This window comes from Atheta coriaria, unplaced genomic scaffold (genome assembly GCF_025399875.1).
Source record: "Atheta coriaria isolate IRGN ID8LTWV9N9 unplaced genomic scaffold, Caltech_Dcor_3.1 hic_scaffold_10_pilon, whole genome shotgun sequence".
NCBI classification, from domain to species: Eukaryota; Metazoa; Arthropoda; class Insecta; order Coleoptera; family Staphylinidae; genus Dalotia; species Dalotia coriaria.
The window spans coordinates 3,615,554-3,633,632 of NW_027045452.1; the positions used below are offsets into that span (position 1 = coordinate 3,615,554).

Consider the following 18,079-nt stretch of genomic DNA (forward strand, 5'->3'; position numbering starts at 1 on the left):
TAGATTTATGTGAACAACGTGACAGTGAGCGACATCTCTTATAAAAACTCTTCAACTACAGTAAATGCCACAAAATTTGTCCATGAAAGAAAAACAATGATGTAAAAATCTTGATATTGGTGATGGATCCAACAAACACTGAACAATGGCAATTCCAAGAGGCAAAAAAGAAAATCAGAAGAAAAAGTGCTGATTTTAAAGCAATCCGTATGATCTACCCTTAAACAACTAAAGCGGAAGGCGAAAGCGCACGGAATCATGAATCGGCAGTGTTAAGTAAACATTCTCTCTCTCGCGCTTCTTGGTTCCCACATAAAATGCATAAAAATCTAATCGTAATTATAGTTATGGAGTTATTTTCGTTTCTAAATCGCTCGGCGATTCCTCGACTTGTCCTCTTCGGCAAATAGTAGAACATTGCTAATCAAGTTCGGGAAGTCGTTAATTCAGGTGTTAGTGAAGCAGGGCTTTCAACTTATTAGTAACCGGCTAGGTCGGCCATAGTTTGATTCATCTCGTCGGCGATCGCTTTATAGTTGTTCTTCTCCTCAAGCAAATCATCTAAAAATCAAATCAAACATTTCCATGTTAGTGTGTTAATACAGGCATTCCGAGTTAAATATTAAATCGATTCTGCAACTTAATTGAATTTAAAATCAAAACTAAACTTACCAAAAAAAGTAACAAAAGAACTAAAACTGATTTCAGGAAACAAAATTCAAATAAAATTATATCACATAAATGTAACAGCTACTTAGTGATAGTTATTATTCTGGTGCATATTTCATACACGTTGTAATAAATTAATTATAATTGTAACACAAATACAAATAAGAATTAATGTAAAATATAATATTTGATTGCATTTATTGTTGTTGCGCGCTGTCCTAAGTAGAGTTGTTGGTGGTGAGTCGCTGAAAACCTGGTGCATTCGCAAGAACATATAACAAGTCGCGATATACTATATACACATGTGAAAAATGGTATTCGGTAATCAATACATTGCAATAAATAGGTGTGTGGATGTTGCGATAACTGGTTGGCGGGTGCACAATTTACAAGATGAGCTCGACGAAGGCGGTGTCCAAGTCGTCGCCAATCTCCTTGTAGCGCTCCTTCTCGGCGACGAGGTCGTCTGAAATCGAACGGAGACGTGTTCGAAATGTGACACGCAGTCATCACACAACAAAACGCAGCCAAACGAATAATACAAAAAACACATCAAAACTGCATGCAGTAACCATAATTAATGCCGAGCAAACTTGGACGATCGTATAAATATGATTGAAATCAAACGTATTTGGCTATTAAAATCATCTTTATAATGTAACCATAATTAGTAATTTCTTTACGCTAAAAATACATAATATAGAAATTAGAAATAATAATTATATAAAATATAAACAGGACTATATTTTCCTCTTGCCATTTACTTCTTTGATAGTTTAATAGAGTCTGCCTCTGACACCAGAGGCAACTTATGAATGTGTAATTATAAATGCTGATTATGAACTCATTGTTTATAAAATAAGGTAATGCATGTTTGCTTATGCTTCATAAACATTCGTAGAAAGCCTTAGTTCGCTTCATTTTTATTACCAACATAATTTACAAATTATTTATCCGAAAAGTGAAAACGAAATTAATAACCAATTCAATTTATTACACTTTAGCGCCGCATTAGGACATGCTATGCTTTGACTATCCATGATAACTTAATTAATGGAAATGAAGTTTTGGTCCTTAAATGGAACGTTTATGGAAGCAGCTGCGGAATGTAGAATATTCATCAATCATTATTGATTTATTATGGCAGTGTTGGACCATACTCATCGATCTAATGCTACTTTCGATCGGGTGCAAAGTTATTGTCGCAAGTTTACAAACGCTGAGAAATCAACACTCTGTGCTTGAGTGTTGCGCTTCTCATGAAACTTATTTTTGGAAGAAAGCTGAAGCACCTACTCTGTGTGTGTCTGTGTTGTTTGCTGGATGTTATATTAATAATATAATAAATAACTGTAGATATAAATAGCCCTGAATGTTCTGTGTGTGTTTTAGCTTAATAATTAGGGCTGCACTTAAAAGAGAGAGAGAAATACAGTTTTGCCTCAATTTTATAAATATTTTGTGTAAATAGTTATCCGTTCATTTCTTCAAACAACAAAAACGGGAGCGCATGTTCCGGACAAACGCGTGGCTAAAAAATAAAAAAATAAACAAGAACGTAAACAATTTTCGTGGTCGTTATGTCGTGCGATTCGTGCTGGTGTTCGAATCAGTTTGCTCGTCATTGTTTTCGTGCAAAGAAATGAATCGTTTTTTTCAATCGACGTGCGCTTCTACATGTTTGCAATGTCGTTCATAGTGGCTTCCATCTCGTCCTCTAACAGTTTGCTCTTCTGCTTTTCCCCTACGAGGTCATCTGTAAGTGGGTGAATTGTGTTAAGTCAAGCAAGCAAAACGAAAAAATATCACGCTTTAGTAAAATTAAAATATTATCAACTAAAACGACATAAAACTCGACGTGTCTTCCAAAGAGATTGATTCGTAAGATGTCAAAGTAACAAATTATACCTTCGAGCCTGTCGACCTCCTTCTGGAGTTTTTGAACGGAACGTTCGGCGAATTCAGCGCGGGCTTCAGCCTAAAATTATACAGAATTTATTAGTTTACATTGTCAAGTGGTCCAAGTTTGTCGAATCGATCGTTCACCGATATTACAAGCAATAAGCAGAGAATGATCGATTCGACATTGTGATTAATGTGCATTAATTCAAATTTCAATCCAAACAAACAAACTAGTTTTGAGTTTAGGATAACAAGCAGCATGCAAGAAACCCACAGAACGCAATATACTTACAAAGAATACCCAACCACCTGGTAAGATATGAACAATATAGAGATTTGCGAAGCATAGGAATGGAAAATATAACTAATATACTAATACTGGGTGTGAGATAAATATAAATAGAATTTGTGTTTTGCACATAATGTGATAATGTGATTCCCGAAATCCCTCGGTAAAATGTGTTTGAACGTAAACTTACTTCGCGCAATTTGTCAGCCATTACTTTAATCTTATCTTCGTTTGAGTCTCTCGTGGCGGACGCCTGAATAAAAAATAAAACAAACATCATGCGAGTGTAACAGATAGTCTGATTACGATAGTCCTCTACCAGAAATGGTAAGTAGCGTTTTGTTGCATTCACTTCACCAAAGTCGATCCGAAATGAGTGTGTATCTTGTTATAATCATTAACAACAACAAAATAAAAAACAGGTCAGAGTGGCAGGATGCGACTAGAACTAGAACTTAAGAGACACAAAATGCATTCCGCAGATTTTCGTCAGGTTTACCTCTCTCAGTTGGCCGCTGAGCGTTTTAATGCTCGCCATGTATTCCTCCTCTCGTATCGTCGCCTATTAGTGATTAATTCCACAAAACAACAACAAAAAATCGAAATGTATTAGTTGGGCGGTTACGTAATGCGCATTGAACAACAAACTTAGAAAACTAAAAATGATTATCACGATTTATTAGTATCGTGATTATCATCAGCACAAATCCAAACACACTCTAAAAACAGGATGGTTAGTTAGACGCGTGAACGGTCTAAATACCTCCTTTAGGCGAGTGGTAAGGTTCTTGATTTGGTTCTTGTACTCTTCCTCACGTTGGTTGGCCTAAATAATAATATAACAAATGAAACAAAAATTTTATCATCAAGAATAAACCCAGGAGAACCTAAGTAATTAAGTTAAACGAAATTAAATCAATTAAAACAAATTCGAGTGTAATTATTTTGTTCTCATATTGTGAACAAAACAATTAGACTCACGTTGATTGCTTTGCCGTAACCTTGTTCAATTGTAATCTGCATAAAATTACGCCTGCGAATTGATATATGTACGAGTACATGAGAATATACTTGTCTCATGTAGCAAACAATGACTCAAATCATTTTTTACCTTTTCTTCAGAAACTTCAAGGGATTTGAGGTTGTTGCCGACGACGCGGAGTTCCTCCTCAAGTTCTACGATCTTGCTGCAAAATTACAAGAACATATTAGTCATCACATTGATGAAGACGTTTCGCATCAGCATGCAATCAAGTATTTGATATAGAAATAAAAACAAATAGCATGCAAAGCGCACCAACCTGTCGCTAAGTTCGGCTCGCTCTTCGGCCCTTTCTAAATCCGCCTCCATGAGCACCAATTTGCGGGCAACCTAGCCGATACGCGATTAAACAAATCGTGCAAAAATAAAACACAAGCGATTAATACATAAGTCTCATAAAATCAAAACACAAAAATTATAATCTTACACACAGAAAAAAAATCAATCAAATAATTAGCTAAATTGTTTTGCATTGAGCATTTAGTGTACTCGTATTATTAAAACACTGGAACACAATGATAGCGCCATCAGAGCAAAACGCATGCCGAGCAAAACGAATCATTCCAATTTAAGATTCGAGTAACATACTTTTCACCGGCTTCGGCGCGCTCTTCGGCTCTCTCCAAATCAGCCTCAACCATGGCCAATTTACGGGCGACCTATGCAAGTATTCATTCGTTTAATTCAAGAAACACCAGACCGCAAACAATGTTCACGTCTTAACGATAATCATTCAATTATGTGTTAAAATGCAGAGCTTATCAGTGAAATTTCTAAATTGAATACTTTCAATTACCAATAAAAAATTCGGCTCCACACTTGAACATTCAAACATCTGAATTAATAGTAAAACTAAAGTTATGATAAAAACATGATTAATTAGCTTTTCATCACACACCGACAGTGCGTTAGTACATAAAACACTCGGAAACACTGATTATTAAACTATCTGCCAATTGTTAAAAGTAATCGTTTGTAATTTCAGCGCTATCACAATCGTCAAACTGAAACAAAACATTAATTAAAACATGAACACATGCGTTGTTATGTAATGACTACATGTTTTTTTGTCGTTATTCGTCTTGTTGCAACCTGTTTTCTTACTGTTGTTTTACACAAATGCAACATATGCAATTATTTAACCGCTTATTTCTAAACTAGGCATAAATTTCAATTTACTTGACCATGGAACGTACTTCTGTTTAATGTCACCGTTGAGATAAAGCTTTTGGATGAGATTTCCGTCTGTCCAAAGTTCGAAAACTGTTAGTTAACCGATTACAAGACACTTGTTTTACCGCACTCCCGTTGTACTAATAATAATTTTTAAGGCTTTTAAGGCACCGTTGTTGTAATCAGCATTTACATTAGGCACATGTAACAATAACTGTCTCGTTTAACAAATTAAAGTTACAAAACACATATCACTTTTACTTACTGCGTTAATATCTATCTATGAAATTAGTAACAAAATTTACTCGTCTGTATTAATAATATTAACAAATAACATGTGTCTCGATACTTAATACTAAGTTCCATGGTCTCCCAATCCCGTTAGGAGCATATATATTTCGTGTAATTTTCGCTTTAAATAAGTTTTTTTTCTGTCTATTTAAAACGTCGTTGAGTCGTATCGGTAACGTCGCGCAACAATTGCCAACCGCAAGTAAGAGTTAGTACGCATCAATATCTCGCATTATCATTGCATAGTATTTTTGGTAGCAGCTTTGAGAGACGAATTAGTGTGTACACCACTCTCAGGTAGGTCAGAAAACAAGGTAACAAAAACGAATAGTAGTAGCATGTGGTAAAATAGAGATTAAGTAAACAACGCTAAGTCTGGACCTCATCGTATTTTTTGTCGGCTTCCTCAGCGAGGAAACGGGCCTCCTTCAGCTGGTTTTCCAGCGCGTCCATGCGCTCTTCATCGGCCAAGGCGCGGTTTTCAAGCACCTTGCGGGCACTAGACAATATAGGAAAGCAGTTTTACATCACATTTCTACGCACTTGTCTTGTTCTTATCGGTAAATGTGAGAGTAGGTAGTAATTTAGCATGAACCATTTAAAAAATCACATTTTAAGGTGTTACACTGCAAAAAAGCCAATTGTATGCAACACCTTAATCTGTTCACATTCTGACCGCGCGCGGTATTAAATACGACTCTACGCAAGTCGTATTTTTATGAGTAATGCGATAAGAATTTAACTTCAACGCAATTGTTCACGTTCCACGTCGCGACCTTGTTTCATGCAAATTTCTACCTCTCGCAGAAAAACACAATGCAAAAGAGTAACAAGAACTGAGAATCATCATCATGTGCCGGCCGGGTCGTTGAAGCGCTGTAAAGAAAATCAAGAAACGCCTAATCACCCTACAAGGACCATATACTTGTGTCCTCAGTCCTAACACAGTCTAATCGCGTAGCACATTCGAGAAATTGAATATTGTTGAGTAATAATATACCTCTTCGTATTTTTTATCGGCCTCCTCAGCAATTAGTTTAGCCTGCGCTAGCTGGGTCTCCAAAAGGGCCACTCGATCGTCCTCCATGTTAGTCCTATTTTCTAACGCTTTGCGTATCCTAATAATAAAATCATCCTTTGTATATGTGAAGAAATTAACACGATCAACAGTGAGAAGATTCAATTAACAGCATGCGCTGCCACCCGGTTTACATTTCAATTTTCAATTAATTCATCAACGAACGTGATTTAGTGATTTACGAGTTGAACTCGTAGAGCAGTGAATGGTAAACATTAAGCATTCCAGTCTAATTGAACTTTAATCAATACCATTTGTGTATATGCTGCGTTTTATCATTTCTTATTCGAGCATTCTCTTTAAGTGCAACGCGCAGCAAGTTGTTTCGAAAAAATTCAGGTCATCAACAAACATCGGGTGGCATCGCACGTAACCTAACCGACTTGAAAATAAAATAACTAATCGTCGAATCGTCAGAAACGAAAACGAAAAAAACAACTTCGTGCAGAAGTTGCCGGATTATCCGAAGAGTAATTTATACACGTATGGATGATAGTGTATAAAAACTGACCGTTCGCTCTCGTCGGCGGCCTGGGAGGCTTCAGCCAACTTAGCGGTGGCGGTGGCCAGACGCTCCTCAGAACGTTCCAAGTCCTCCTCCAAGAGCTGAATACGACGGTTGAGGGCGGCGACTTCGGACTCAGCCTGCAAACAAAAACACGTCACATGAATTTGCAAACCAAACAAGTCTCATAGGTAGGTAATAGAATTAAGCACACACTTTCGATTTTTATCAAATACCAGTTCGATTACATTCCTAATGGTAGCATCAACATAACACGTGATAAAATACGCTTACGCTATGCTTCAATAAGCACGACTTCCATCCGCATGCACTCATCAAGAAAAGAAATTGCGCAAGTTTTATGCAACTCTGCGCGCTGCGACCTTACAAGGTCGTCGTTAATTTCTTCACAATGCTACACCTCAACCAGTTCGTTCTTCGTATGCTTTCTTTCAGTCATGCATGAGTGAAGGTCCCGCCGCTGTTATCGCTTATTAACGTTACGTTAGCGCAGCGAGCAATAACCAAACGCCCAACAAACGCTTCGCATGTAAACGCGAAACACAGTCGAACTGAACGCTCGCACGCCGCGTTGAACAACCTCTTTGGCCTACACATATATCGAATACTCGTTTCTCTATATCTCCCGGGAGTGTGTGTGAAGAAGACGAAAGACGCGCAGACGAGTTAAGTCAAAATGTTCTTCTTCGCCGCCTTGGAACGAACGAACGCGAACGGTAAATTTCCAATAGGTTTTTGGTCAAGATTCGACCTGAACGCTTCTGCGTCTGTCTTGCCATTGACCAAAAAAACAACAACAACCGTCAACACATTCAGTGAAAATTTCCATAATCTTTTTATTTTATTTTTTAGTATACTTGTTATGAGTCAGCAAGGCAGAATTATTCATGCTCACTGCATGATATACATTTCTTAACAAGTTGAAAGTGTTAACCGCAAATAGCGAGAAATTGTTTAACTTTTAATGTAGTCGCCTGATGTCCCACATGATGAGATTTATTTGCTTATTGTTAATGTTTAACTATATTAATCGTAGTAAATGCTATGAACCGAGTGGAACAAATAAATGATTTGTTACTTGTTATGGAAGTCGCGTTGCGTCGTATTTAATTTTGGTCTGAATGCTGAACGAGCTTTTTTAAAACATTTTTCTACGAATAAATTACTTTTTGTGGCATTTTCTATGAGCATATAGCAAATGTTACCGTAAAAGGTAAAATGAAATTGTATTAGTCATCACTGTCACAATAATATAGATAAATAAATCGATGGGAAGTTTGAGTATAAATTTCTGAGACTTCAAAATATGTCTATTCATTTATCAAGGTGCGTATTTAAGTTTTTTGGATAATGTGTGTGGAAAACGTTGAACAAAATGCGCCTGAATGTCAATTTCACGCACAATTTGTGCCAGCTCCCCACAGGTGTTCTTGTGCTGGAACATTTGATAATAATCCGCCAAGATCCATTGTTGCGTAACACATTACACATCCTATCCATTCAACGATCCAACAATCAAACGCACAAACTCACTCAACTCCACCCACGCTATGCGTCAAAAAAAAAGAAATTAAAGCGAAATGGAAGCGAGAGCACGCGTGCAGCACTCCTGTGCTGCACTTATTGTTTTGCTCTTCAATTCAATTCATGAACATGTACGCTGTATGCATGTTGAAGCATGAACTTGGCTGCTCGTGTTTTGTTTGTATTTACGAGCACACGACGACTGTGGTGGAATTGAAATTAATATGTAATGAAACGCACAGGCCCCGTCGTCGTTCAGATGTTCACCAGCAGCATGATTTTTGTTTGAAACTTTTAGTTAGTTTCGTTTGACGCATGAAGAGTAATCACAACGGATGTTTCGGTTGTGGCCATGCTTCCTTCCGCTTTCTTTCATCATTGTGAATTAATCACATATTCCAATAGGTTTTGGTCAAGATTCGACCTGAACGCTTCTGCGTCTGTCTTGCCATTGACCAAAAACAACAACAACCGTCAACACATTCAGTGAAAATTTCCATAATCTTTTTATTTTATTTTTTTAGTATACTTGTTATGAGTCAGCAAGGCAGAATTATTCATGCTCACTGCATGATATACATTTCTTAACAAGTTGAAAGTGTTAACCGCAAATAGCGAGAAATTGTTTAACTTTTAATGTAGTCGCCTGATGTCCCACATGATGAGATTTATTTGCTTATTGTTAATATTTAACTATATTAATCGTAGTAAATGCTATGAACCGAGTGAAACAAATAAATGATTTGTTACTTGTTATGGAAGTCGCGTAGCGTCGCATTTAATTTTGTCTGAATGCCCAACGAGTTTTTTTTTAAAGGAATTTTTCTGCGAATAAATTACTTTTTGTGGGATTTTCTATGAGCATAAAGCAAATGTTACCGTAAAAGGTAAAATGAAATTGTATTAGTCATCACTGTCACAATAATATAGATAAATAAATCGATGGGAAGTTTGAGTATAAATTTCTGAAACTTCAAAATATGTCTATTCATTTATCAAGGTGCGCAAATGACGCGTATTAAACTTTTTTGGATAATGTGTGTGGAAAACGTTGAACAAAATGCGCCTGAATGTCAATTTCACGCACAATTTGTGCCAGCTCCCCACAGGTGTTCTTGTGCTGGAACATTTGATAATAATCCGCCAAGATCCATTGTTGCGTAACACATTACACATCCTATCCATTCAACGATCCAACAATCAAACGCACAAACTCACTCAACTCCACCCACGCTATGCGTCAAAAAAAAGAAATTAAAGCGAAATGGAAGCGAGAGCACGCGTGCAGCACTCCTGTGCTGCACTTATTGTTTTGCTCTCCAATTCAATTCATGAACATGTTCGCTGTATGCATGTTGAAGCATGAACTTGGCGCTGCTCGTGTTTTGTTTGTATTTACGAGCACACGACGACTGTGGTGGAATTGAAATTAATATGTAATGAAACGCACAGGCCCCGTCGTCGTTCAGATGTTCACCAGCAGCATGATTTTTGTTTGAAACTTTTAGTTAGTTTCGTTTGACGCATGAAGAGTAATGCACAACGGATGTTTCGGTTGTGGCCATGCTTCCTTCCGCTTTCTTTCATCATTGTGAATTAATCACATATTCCAACTGGATCAATATCAATCGACGTTAGTTTCATAACTTTGATATCATCGCGTTATCAGTGTTGTTCGTGTTATCGGCTTGTTTGATGTCGCTTACATCAATGACGATAAAATAATGAAATCACCGGATATTTATAACGTGAGGCTCGAAATTAGTTCCAGACCATTTCAATCAAAATGATACTTAGCTACTATGACGCTACTATTTTACAAAATAGTGTTGAAGCACTTGTTGTGGGTGGTTTTGTCAAATTTGTCATCCGAAAAGGAATTCGTAGCAAACACGCGAGTAAAATTAGAAATAAAGGTCAATTGCATACGTAATGTCCTGACACTCAAACGCTAAACTTTGTCCTGTACTTAAATCACAGTTTAGAATAATATTCCTGCACTGTCAGGCATTTGTTTTCGACTATTCTGTATGGGCAGTGTACTGTCGGGCGTGACATGCAACAGACTTTCCGTAGTGAATGTAATTTTTACACCACACATCCACCGCGGTCCGTTGGCGAGCCAGCATGAGTGCCTGACCACGTTTCTGTTGCTGTTGGGCGCAACGGGCGCAACATTACATGTGTCACACAGTGCTGCGCATCGGAAACCACCTTGCGCGATTAAACATATTCGGATAGCCCTTAAATCACAAATGCATAATTCGGGCGCTGGCGTATCATGAACATCATCACCACCGGCGTTTGGTATGCTGATGATTCATAACTTACTTCTTCGCGTTTCATAACTTCGACCTGCATGCGCTTGTTGTACTCCTCGCACTCGTCCTTGTACCGTTCCATTTCCTCCTTCGTCTGGCGCATCTTCTTCTTGAGCACATCCAGTAGGGAGCCTCCTTGGCTGATATTCGTTGTCATGATGATGATGATGTGTGTGCGCCGTGTACGAGAACTCAGAAACGCAGCCGCACGTAATATTTACCACACTACACCTCGCTAACTGGAAACTGTACGCGACGTTTGTCGGTCGGTGGTTGAATTTGTGCGGGTGAGCGCGCGCGGGGCTAGATTTTCGACGAAGCGGATGCACAAACGGCGTTTTCGGTCGGCGCGACGACAATCAACTGGGCGAGCCGGTCGTTTGCAAGATGGCTGACGAGTGCGCGGCGCGCCGGCGCATGTGCTCCGCTGCGAGCCACCTGTGAACGGAGCGATGTGGCGAACGATTCGAATTTTTCAACACCGCGCACCGGCGGCTCGAGACCGGTCGCTTGCGAATTTCGCCGGTTGAGTATTGCGTGTTTGTTATCACCAAACAGCCACACCCGCAACACGGCCAACTCATACATGCCCTCAAAATACGACTTTAATTCAATCATTCCACGATTACGTACGACTGCGGATAATTGAAGTAGGGCGCAAACAATGATTCATTTTTCGCCATTGTTCCCACAAAACAAAACATTATCCAGCGCTATACTACGTAAGAACATTCCTCGTGTCGCGTGTACACATAAAAGATGACCGCATTGCTTGTATCAATTTCTATTTATACCATTTATGGCAAATCAATGCGTTTTACGAGCGTATAAAGTTCGTGGGTTCATCTGGCTACGGCGAAGAAACGCGCGTAGGATTTTATTTCCCAACACGGTACCGCTAGCGCCATCTACTAACAATACCAACAACTTCTGTCGAGCCTTTCAATTAGACAACCCAATATACATATAGCAATACAACAAGTGCACACAAATTAAAATGAACTTCAAACAAACTTCAAACTCCTATACTAAAAACAGAAATAAATGCAAATGTAAACAATTAAGGCGACGTTTTCGTCACAAACGAGGCGTGAAACTAACGGTACCCACGAATACAGCGACTCGCCGCACATTAACTCGTTGAAAACAACAGAATGAACAGAATCATGTTTTATGCAGATAACTGAAGTAACATAAGTACTGTTTTTGTGCAGTAAGTAAATAAGCCCACTGATGTGAATAATTTCGATGCGTTGTGCCGTGAGATAGTTTGACGTGAACATGCATCATTAAATATTGTCACTGTGAAACCTTTTTGTTCCACTGCAACCTACTTCAAACACAGCGCATTAACCAAAGCCCAAGATTACGCGTATGTGAAGACAACGTTTCTAAGACTTCTCAACTCGTTACCGATGTCATTCATTCGCAAAATTGCGCTGAGCGTGGCGAAAAATCGTGGCGCGTCGCAATTTGCAGGTGTGAAAGCGTGAAAATACAAGTACTAAGCGTTAATTAATCGTAATTAAATTTAATATGATAATGCACATTATTCGCAAACACGAACGTGTACAGTTAATAAATAAATAGTAAGTTAGCTAGAAATGCCATTAATACAATGATATCTATAGCAAATGCAGGCTTATCTCAACAAATATATAAATATTTGGCTAAATAATTAAATTTCAATGGTATTTAGCTATTAATGTGTTTGTAAGTCTCAAATTGATGGAGATATAGAGTTAAATGTTTGGAAACATTGCAAATTATGTATGAATAATGAAATATTTAAATTCGTGAATTTCGTCAGCAATTGTTGGCATAAATGTGACGCATATTGCAAATTGTGGCAAAATATTTAAACTTTAATTAAAGTAAAGTGTGTCTGATCATAATATTGAAAGAATTAATCTTTAAAATCCGTAAAACAAGCAAAAATTAAAAAGATTCGCAGGGAAATTTAATTAAAAATAAATTAAAAATATTTTTGAAGTTCTGACGATGCTTAGCATCACGCACGACTTCCCTAATAAATAACAACATATAAGAATGAATAAATCAATTAACTGGGAGTGCCGCACGTGGTGTGTGTTCAACAAGAAGTGAGCTTAACTTTTGAACTATGAATGCAAGCGTGTCGCCTTACAAGTCAACACACATTGAAATTTACTGACGTAACGACGGAAATGTTCACAGAAGAAGAAAAAAACGCCTATGAAAGATGACCATTGAAAGATGTTTAATAGAACAGCATGAATAGACGATTAATTAAAATATGTAAATGATGAGAAAAATAAGAAAAGCTATGAATAGAGAATAAAAATCAAAAGATTAAAGTTTAGCAGATATTTTCAAACAAATTTAGAAAAAAATATTAGAAAATATGTGTTAAAATGTGAACAATACTATGATTTCCACAACGCAATTGCGAATTCCCCTGCTACTTTGAAATCAAAGCCAAATTTCCATTTGAACACTGCCAAACACAGCGCACCGAGTAAACAAAGTATAAGTTTAGTTACACGCGCCACAAATAAAATTAACGATGCGTGTGCATTCATCATTCAAGACTGCGACTGCATTCAGCACGAAATGATGCATTCGCTTCTATTCGATGCATCAAATATTCTTTATATAGATTATGTTGTAAACAAGTTGGTTGGTTGCCTAGCAACGTGCGTTACCCCCAATATTCTTTAAATGCTAGTGAAGATTGTGAATAAAACATACCCGCTTGAGTTGTGTATTCATGATATTGTGCAGCTCGTTGCGTATGATGGAGAACTTCATGAGGGTGTCCGAGCTAAAGATGGAACTGCCGAATGCAAGTCCGGGATAATCAGCGCATCGTCGTTTCCTTCGGCGTGTCTCGCGCTCAGCGACGACTTCCGTCCGCTCCGAGGTACATCGCAATCGCGCGAGTTCTTCGTACTCGGGATCCTCTTGATCGCTCTGACTTGAGCCGTCAGCTGACGGACGAAAGATCTTCGACATGTCCGGCGAGTTGGACTTGTCGTGCTCGTGCAGCTTGTTCCTATTGAAGTCTTCGTCGAAGTCGATCATATGATCGTCATCTGATTGTTTAGCGTTGTTTGTGTTTACCGTAATGCTACTACTATCGTTATATTCGTCATTATTACTTATGTTACTTAAGTTACTCGTGTTACCTATGTTACCATTGTTACCGTCGTTGCTTGACTTGCTTAAATCTAGATTGCCTAATGCGGACGGTGTACGTAAGCGCTGGTTGGCGGCGTCTTTCGAAGACTTGGTCGTGCCGCCACCACCGCCGCCAAATTTATGACTACTACCTATGCTTATACTATCATCACATAGTATTTGGAGTGGTGTACGCGTATCACTAATTAAAGCAGTTGCTGTTGCGGACGAGCGTTGATGATTGTTGTTGTTGATGTTGATGTTGGCCCCACAGGTTGTCGATGTTGAGGTTAGGTCGGCGCAGTGGTTGTTGTGTGGAGGCGGCAAGCGCGTGCCGGCGTTGCGCGGATGGTGCTGGTGGCCGCGCTTTCGCCCGCCGCCGGGCGTCGCGCGCTGCGGCTGTGACATCGCGCTCACTGCGCTATGCGAGCGCCCGCCGCGCACATGACCGTCGTCGCAGCCATGTTGGCCGATACTGCCCGACGACGAGTCCGACTCACTCACAGCGAGCCGACCTATGCGTTTGTGGGAGAGAAAGCGCTGTACACAGATGTAGGCAACCAACCATACACGAAAGCAAGCAAGCATTGTTGCCGCCGGTTCAAAAAACAATTAATTAAAATGTACATTTTAACGTAATTTTAACCACCTAGAAAACAATTAAGTCATCCTAAGCACTTTAAAATAAGATATTTATCATATATATTAATATCTAAATAGTTTTTTGATGTATTTATATATTTTTAATGGAATTGTTGGTTTTGGTTTGTTTTTGAGCATAAACTGGCAGAAAATGGAAGGAATACCATAGTTTCATCGTTTTATTTATAAATGCGGTGTGTGTTCGATTGCGTCACGTGGCACGTTCGGCGGTCGACTGCGCGTCCATATTTGGCGGGGCGAGCCGCGGCACGGACGGCGGTAACGCGGGGGGCGGCTATTTTTAGGCCGTAAAATAATACACATCGCTCTGGCTAAGTCAACCCACCCAGCAGCTTACTTTCTAATACTCCATTCAAATCCTTGGAAAGTTTAAGATTCTTCGAAAACAACTGGCACAACAGCTTTTACGCCGTTACGCAACTATTTTTACTTCATCAAGCTCGAAAGTCTCTCAAATGACCTTCAAACATTCGCACAGCAAGCGGATCAACCCGTAAGGACACCAAATACCCAATGAATACCATAAAACATCAAGGATATTAAATATTTTTACAAAATAGCGGAAATGGCGATGAAAATCAAGATGGCTGCCAGGAATGTAATCGAATAGGTTCTCGCGAAAATATTAACAGTTTAAATTGGCACTTACGGTCTGCAGAGCCTTCTCCTTCTCTTCCAGCTTGGTGTTGACGGCAGTGAGCTGCTCCTGGGTCTGATCCAAGTCATTTTCAATGTTCTGGATCTTCTTCTGGAGAGAGCGAGCCTCTTCTTCGAGCTTTAATCAACAAAATAACAAATTTCACATTAGTTTTGGATATACTGGGTGTTTATGTTGGTAAAACGCACCTTCTCAGCACGAAGGTTGGCATCCTTGGCCAACTGCTCGTTCTGGACAGCGCGGTCCAATGCGTTGTCCTTCTCAAGCTTCATCGCTTGCATCTTCTTCTTGATCGCGTCCATGGTGAATGGCTTGTTGAGTCTTGCTTGTCAACCGAATAAGAAAACTAAAAGGAAAGGCATTTATAATATATTGCATATCAATTAAGTTAAATATGATTTTTTTTATTGTTTTAAAGCGAATTTTGAGGTTAACTAAATTTTATTGTTGTGAAAATGCCTAAATTTGCTATTTTTTAACTTTAATATTAGTAAAATGTCATAAAATAGTCTAAAACTGTTTAATTTTAAAAAATATTTTAAAATATCATTAAAAACTAAATAATTAGATTCCACATTGACTAAATAAACAAAAAATTTAATTTTGGTTAGTTTATCATAATTATAATTTATAAATAACATTATTTAGTTAATAAAAATAAATTTATGCAATTAAATGCAAAATTTAATTCTGTTTTTATATAATTTACTTGCAATACGTCAAAAATAACAGCAAAAAACAAGATTTTGATCAATTCAAACAGTTACACTTTATATATACCCAATTAAGACATGTAACTTGTAAATAAAGTTGCCTATACTCACGCCGCAACAGGTTTCCCACTGCAGATAAATTTCTGTTGCCTATATTAAGCTCTAGTAACAAGTTAGACTTGTTAGCAATCATAGTGAATTCACTGCCATTTTTAGCAATAAGCAATCATAATCAGTTTTATTCGCAATTTCTTTTAATTTAACGAGTCGATTTTTTCGCGATCGATAAAACTCGGCTCACATGTGTTCACATGGGAAGATACTGCAAATCTCACGCAGAAAAAATAAAACGCGAGCGCAAATTGCATCCATTTATGGTCTTCGCGACGAGGACACCAACGGCGGTGACTAATAATGCAATACGCGATGAAGCAATCCCGCGACGTAATGTAATTGGGGTCGCGTTCGAATAATAAAAACAACCGAACGCAAAACACACAAGTTCAAAAGTCGTTACACATTCGCAATATGTTTCAAACAAGTCGAATAAATATGCAATTTATTTAAAACAAATCACGTATTGAATGCAGTTCAATTGTTGAATGTGGAATTAATCTGTAATTGTTTTAAACAAACTGCGTAAACATTTGGAACAGAATTTAAATTTGACCCAAACTTTTGTGACATTGGATTAATGTCAAATGAACAATTTTCAATTTCCGTTTCTTTCATTCGTATTTGTATTTTGGCATAATTTGTTGTTAATGAGTGATTGCTGTGTAAAACAATTTGCTGAATTGACATTGGAATGTTTCACAATGAACTATTGATGAATTTGAATGCATTTAGGTACAATATTTTTCAATTGTTTCCATTTCATCATCATATCAACATTTGAAAACAATTATGACTAAAATTATGAGTAATTTTGAAGTTCAGAAAATAATTAACTCATTAAGTATTCTTTTTGTGTGGTTTTGTTTTAATTACAACTCATTTTCTGCAAAATTTGACCGAATTAAAATGTAACCTAATAGCATTCATGTGTTTACAAAAACTTTTCAGCTTCCATACATCCGTTTAAAGCAATCGCAAAGCACGCGCATGCTCAGTAATGAAAACCGATTTTTTTATTTTTAAGTTTACCCGACTTTCCGGCACACCAGATTGCCTCAGAGCAGTAGTAAACGTGTAACATTCCAACCCACTGCTATTTTTAACTTTATACAAGACATTTTATTCGTTTTCATTAAAATTTTGATCGTTTCGTTTACATACAGCTGCGTTGATATAGGCAACCAAATTTACACATAACAGGAATAACTAAGTTTCATAAGCATATTTAAAACAATAAAACTAATTATTAAACTTTACACAATGTTAGACCGCTTTAATCTTCACCGCTTAAATGTTAAAGCAGATTTTGGCAAAGTGCCATTCTGCCACACTCGAGTAAAGTTAATTTTACTTGCGTAGAATGTACTCTTCAGGACTTAAGATTAAGATTCAAATGCGTCGAATAGATATGCAGTTATCGTTATATGCACTTACCTGCTGGATAATATCTGATTGTACGGGTTATTTGTTGGTTAGATGGCAAAGCACAATGAAAATGGCGAAGCGTGGCGCAAAAATCTTGTGATTGACGCAGAAAACTCACCGTGAACGCGTCTGTGGCACACGGTCTCAGGGCGACTGAGCGAGCACTAGAGCTCAGCTATCAGTTTACGCCGCGCGGCACCATACCGGGCGGGCGGGCGGTCGGCTTGGTGGGGCCTGTTCGCCGCCCCGGCACCGAAATAGTTTCGGACTAATTTAAGCATCAGCGCACAGCGCATGCCAAACTGTTTTACCATTTCGCACATCTAGACTGCGGCTGAATTATTCATTAAAACGCTGTGTGTTTTGGGCAAGTTCGTGGATGGAACCAGGTCAGCCATCTTGATTCATATTGTGACCTGTAGGTAGAATCATTGAAAACAAACATAATTCATTTTGAATTCGAATATAATGTATTTTATTGAGTGGCGCCATCTGGCGGATAAATTGTTAAGTTTGTGTTTATTTTGTT

The 18,079-nt window shown here is 38.1% G+C and overlaps 1 protein-coding gene across 17 annotated transcripts; it reads right to left on the reverse strand.

Annotated features, from left to right (window-relative positions):
- Positions 1-744: 744 nt before the first annotated feature.
- On the reverse strand, positions 745-17,793 carry Tm1 (tropomyosin 1). 17 transcript variants are annotated; one of them, XM_065314638.1, is made up of 10 exons: positions 17,669-17,793; positions 15,484-15,641; positions 15,287-15,412; positions 6,956-7,089; positions 5,748-5,865; positions 4,491-4,561; positions 3,972-4,047; positions 3,624-3,686; positions 2,578-2,647; positions 745-1,135 (listed from the first exon to the last, which is right to left on the reverse strand). In XM_065314638.1, exons 2-10 carry the CDS (start codon positions 15,595-15,597, stop codon positions 1,056-1,058), a joined length of 852 nt encoding a protein of 283 aa, XP_065170710.1. In that variant the 5' UTR covers positions 15,598-15,641; positions 17,669-17,793; the 3' UTR covers positions 745-1,055. The 17 variants fall into 17 exon arrangements, with proteins under 17 accessions (XP_065170710.1, XP_065170711.1, XP_065170717.1 ...); XM_065314639.1 differs by lacking the exons at positions 4,491-4,561; positions 5,748-5,865 and adding exons at positions 4,162-4,232; positions 6,367-6,484; XM_065314645.1 differs by lacking the exon at positions 5,748-5,865 and adding an exon at positions 6,367-6,484.
- Between the last annotated feature and the right edge of the window lie 286 nt (positions 17,794-18,079).

Coding starts and splice junctions, on each gene's coding strand:
- Tm1 (XM_065314631.1), bottom strand. CDS start 14,382: ATGTCACAGCCGCAGCGCGCGACGCCCGGCGGCGGGCGAAAGCGCGGC. Junction 2,648..3,050: donor TGGCTGACAAATTGCGCGAA/GTAAGTTTACGT, acceptor GTATAATTTTAG/GCTGAAGCCCGCGCTGAATT. Junction 2,426..2,577: donor GGAGGTCGACAGGCTCGAAG/GTATAATTTGTT, acceptor ACCCACTTACAG/ATGACCTCGTAGGGGAAAAG.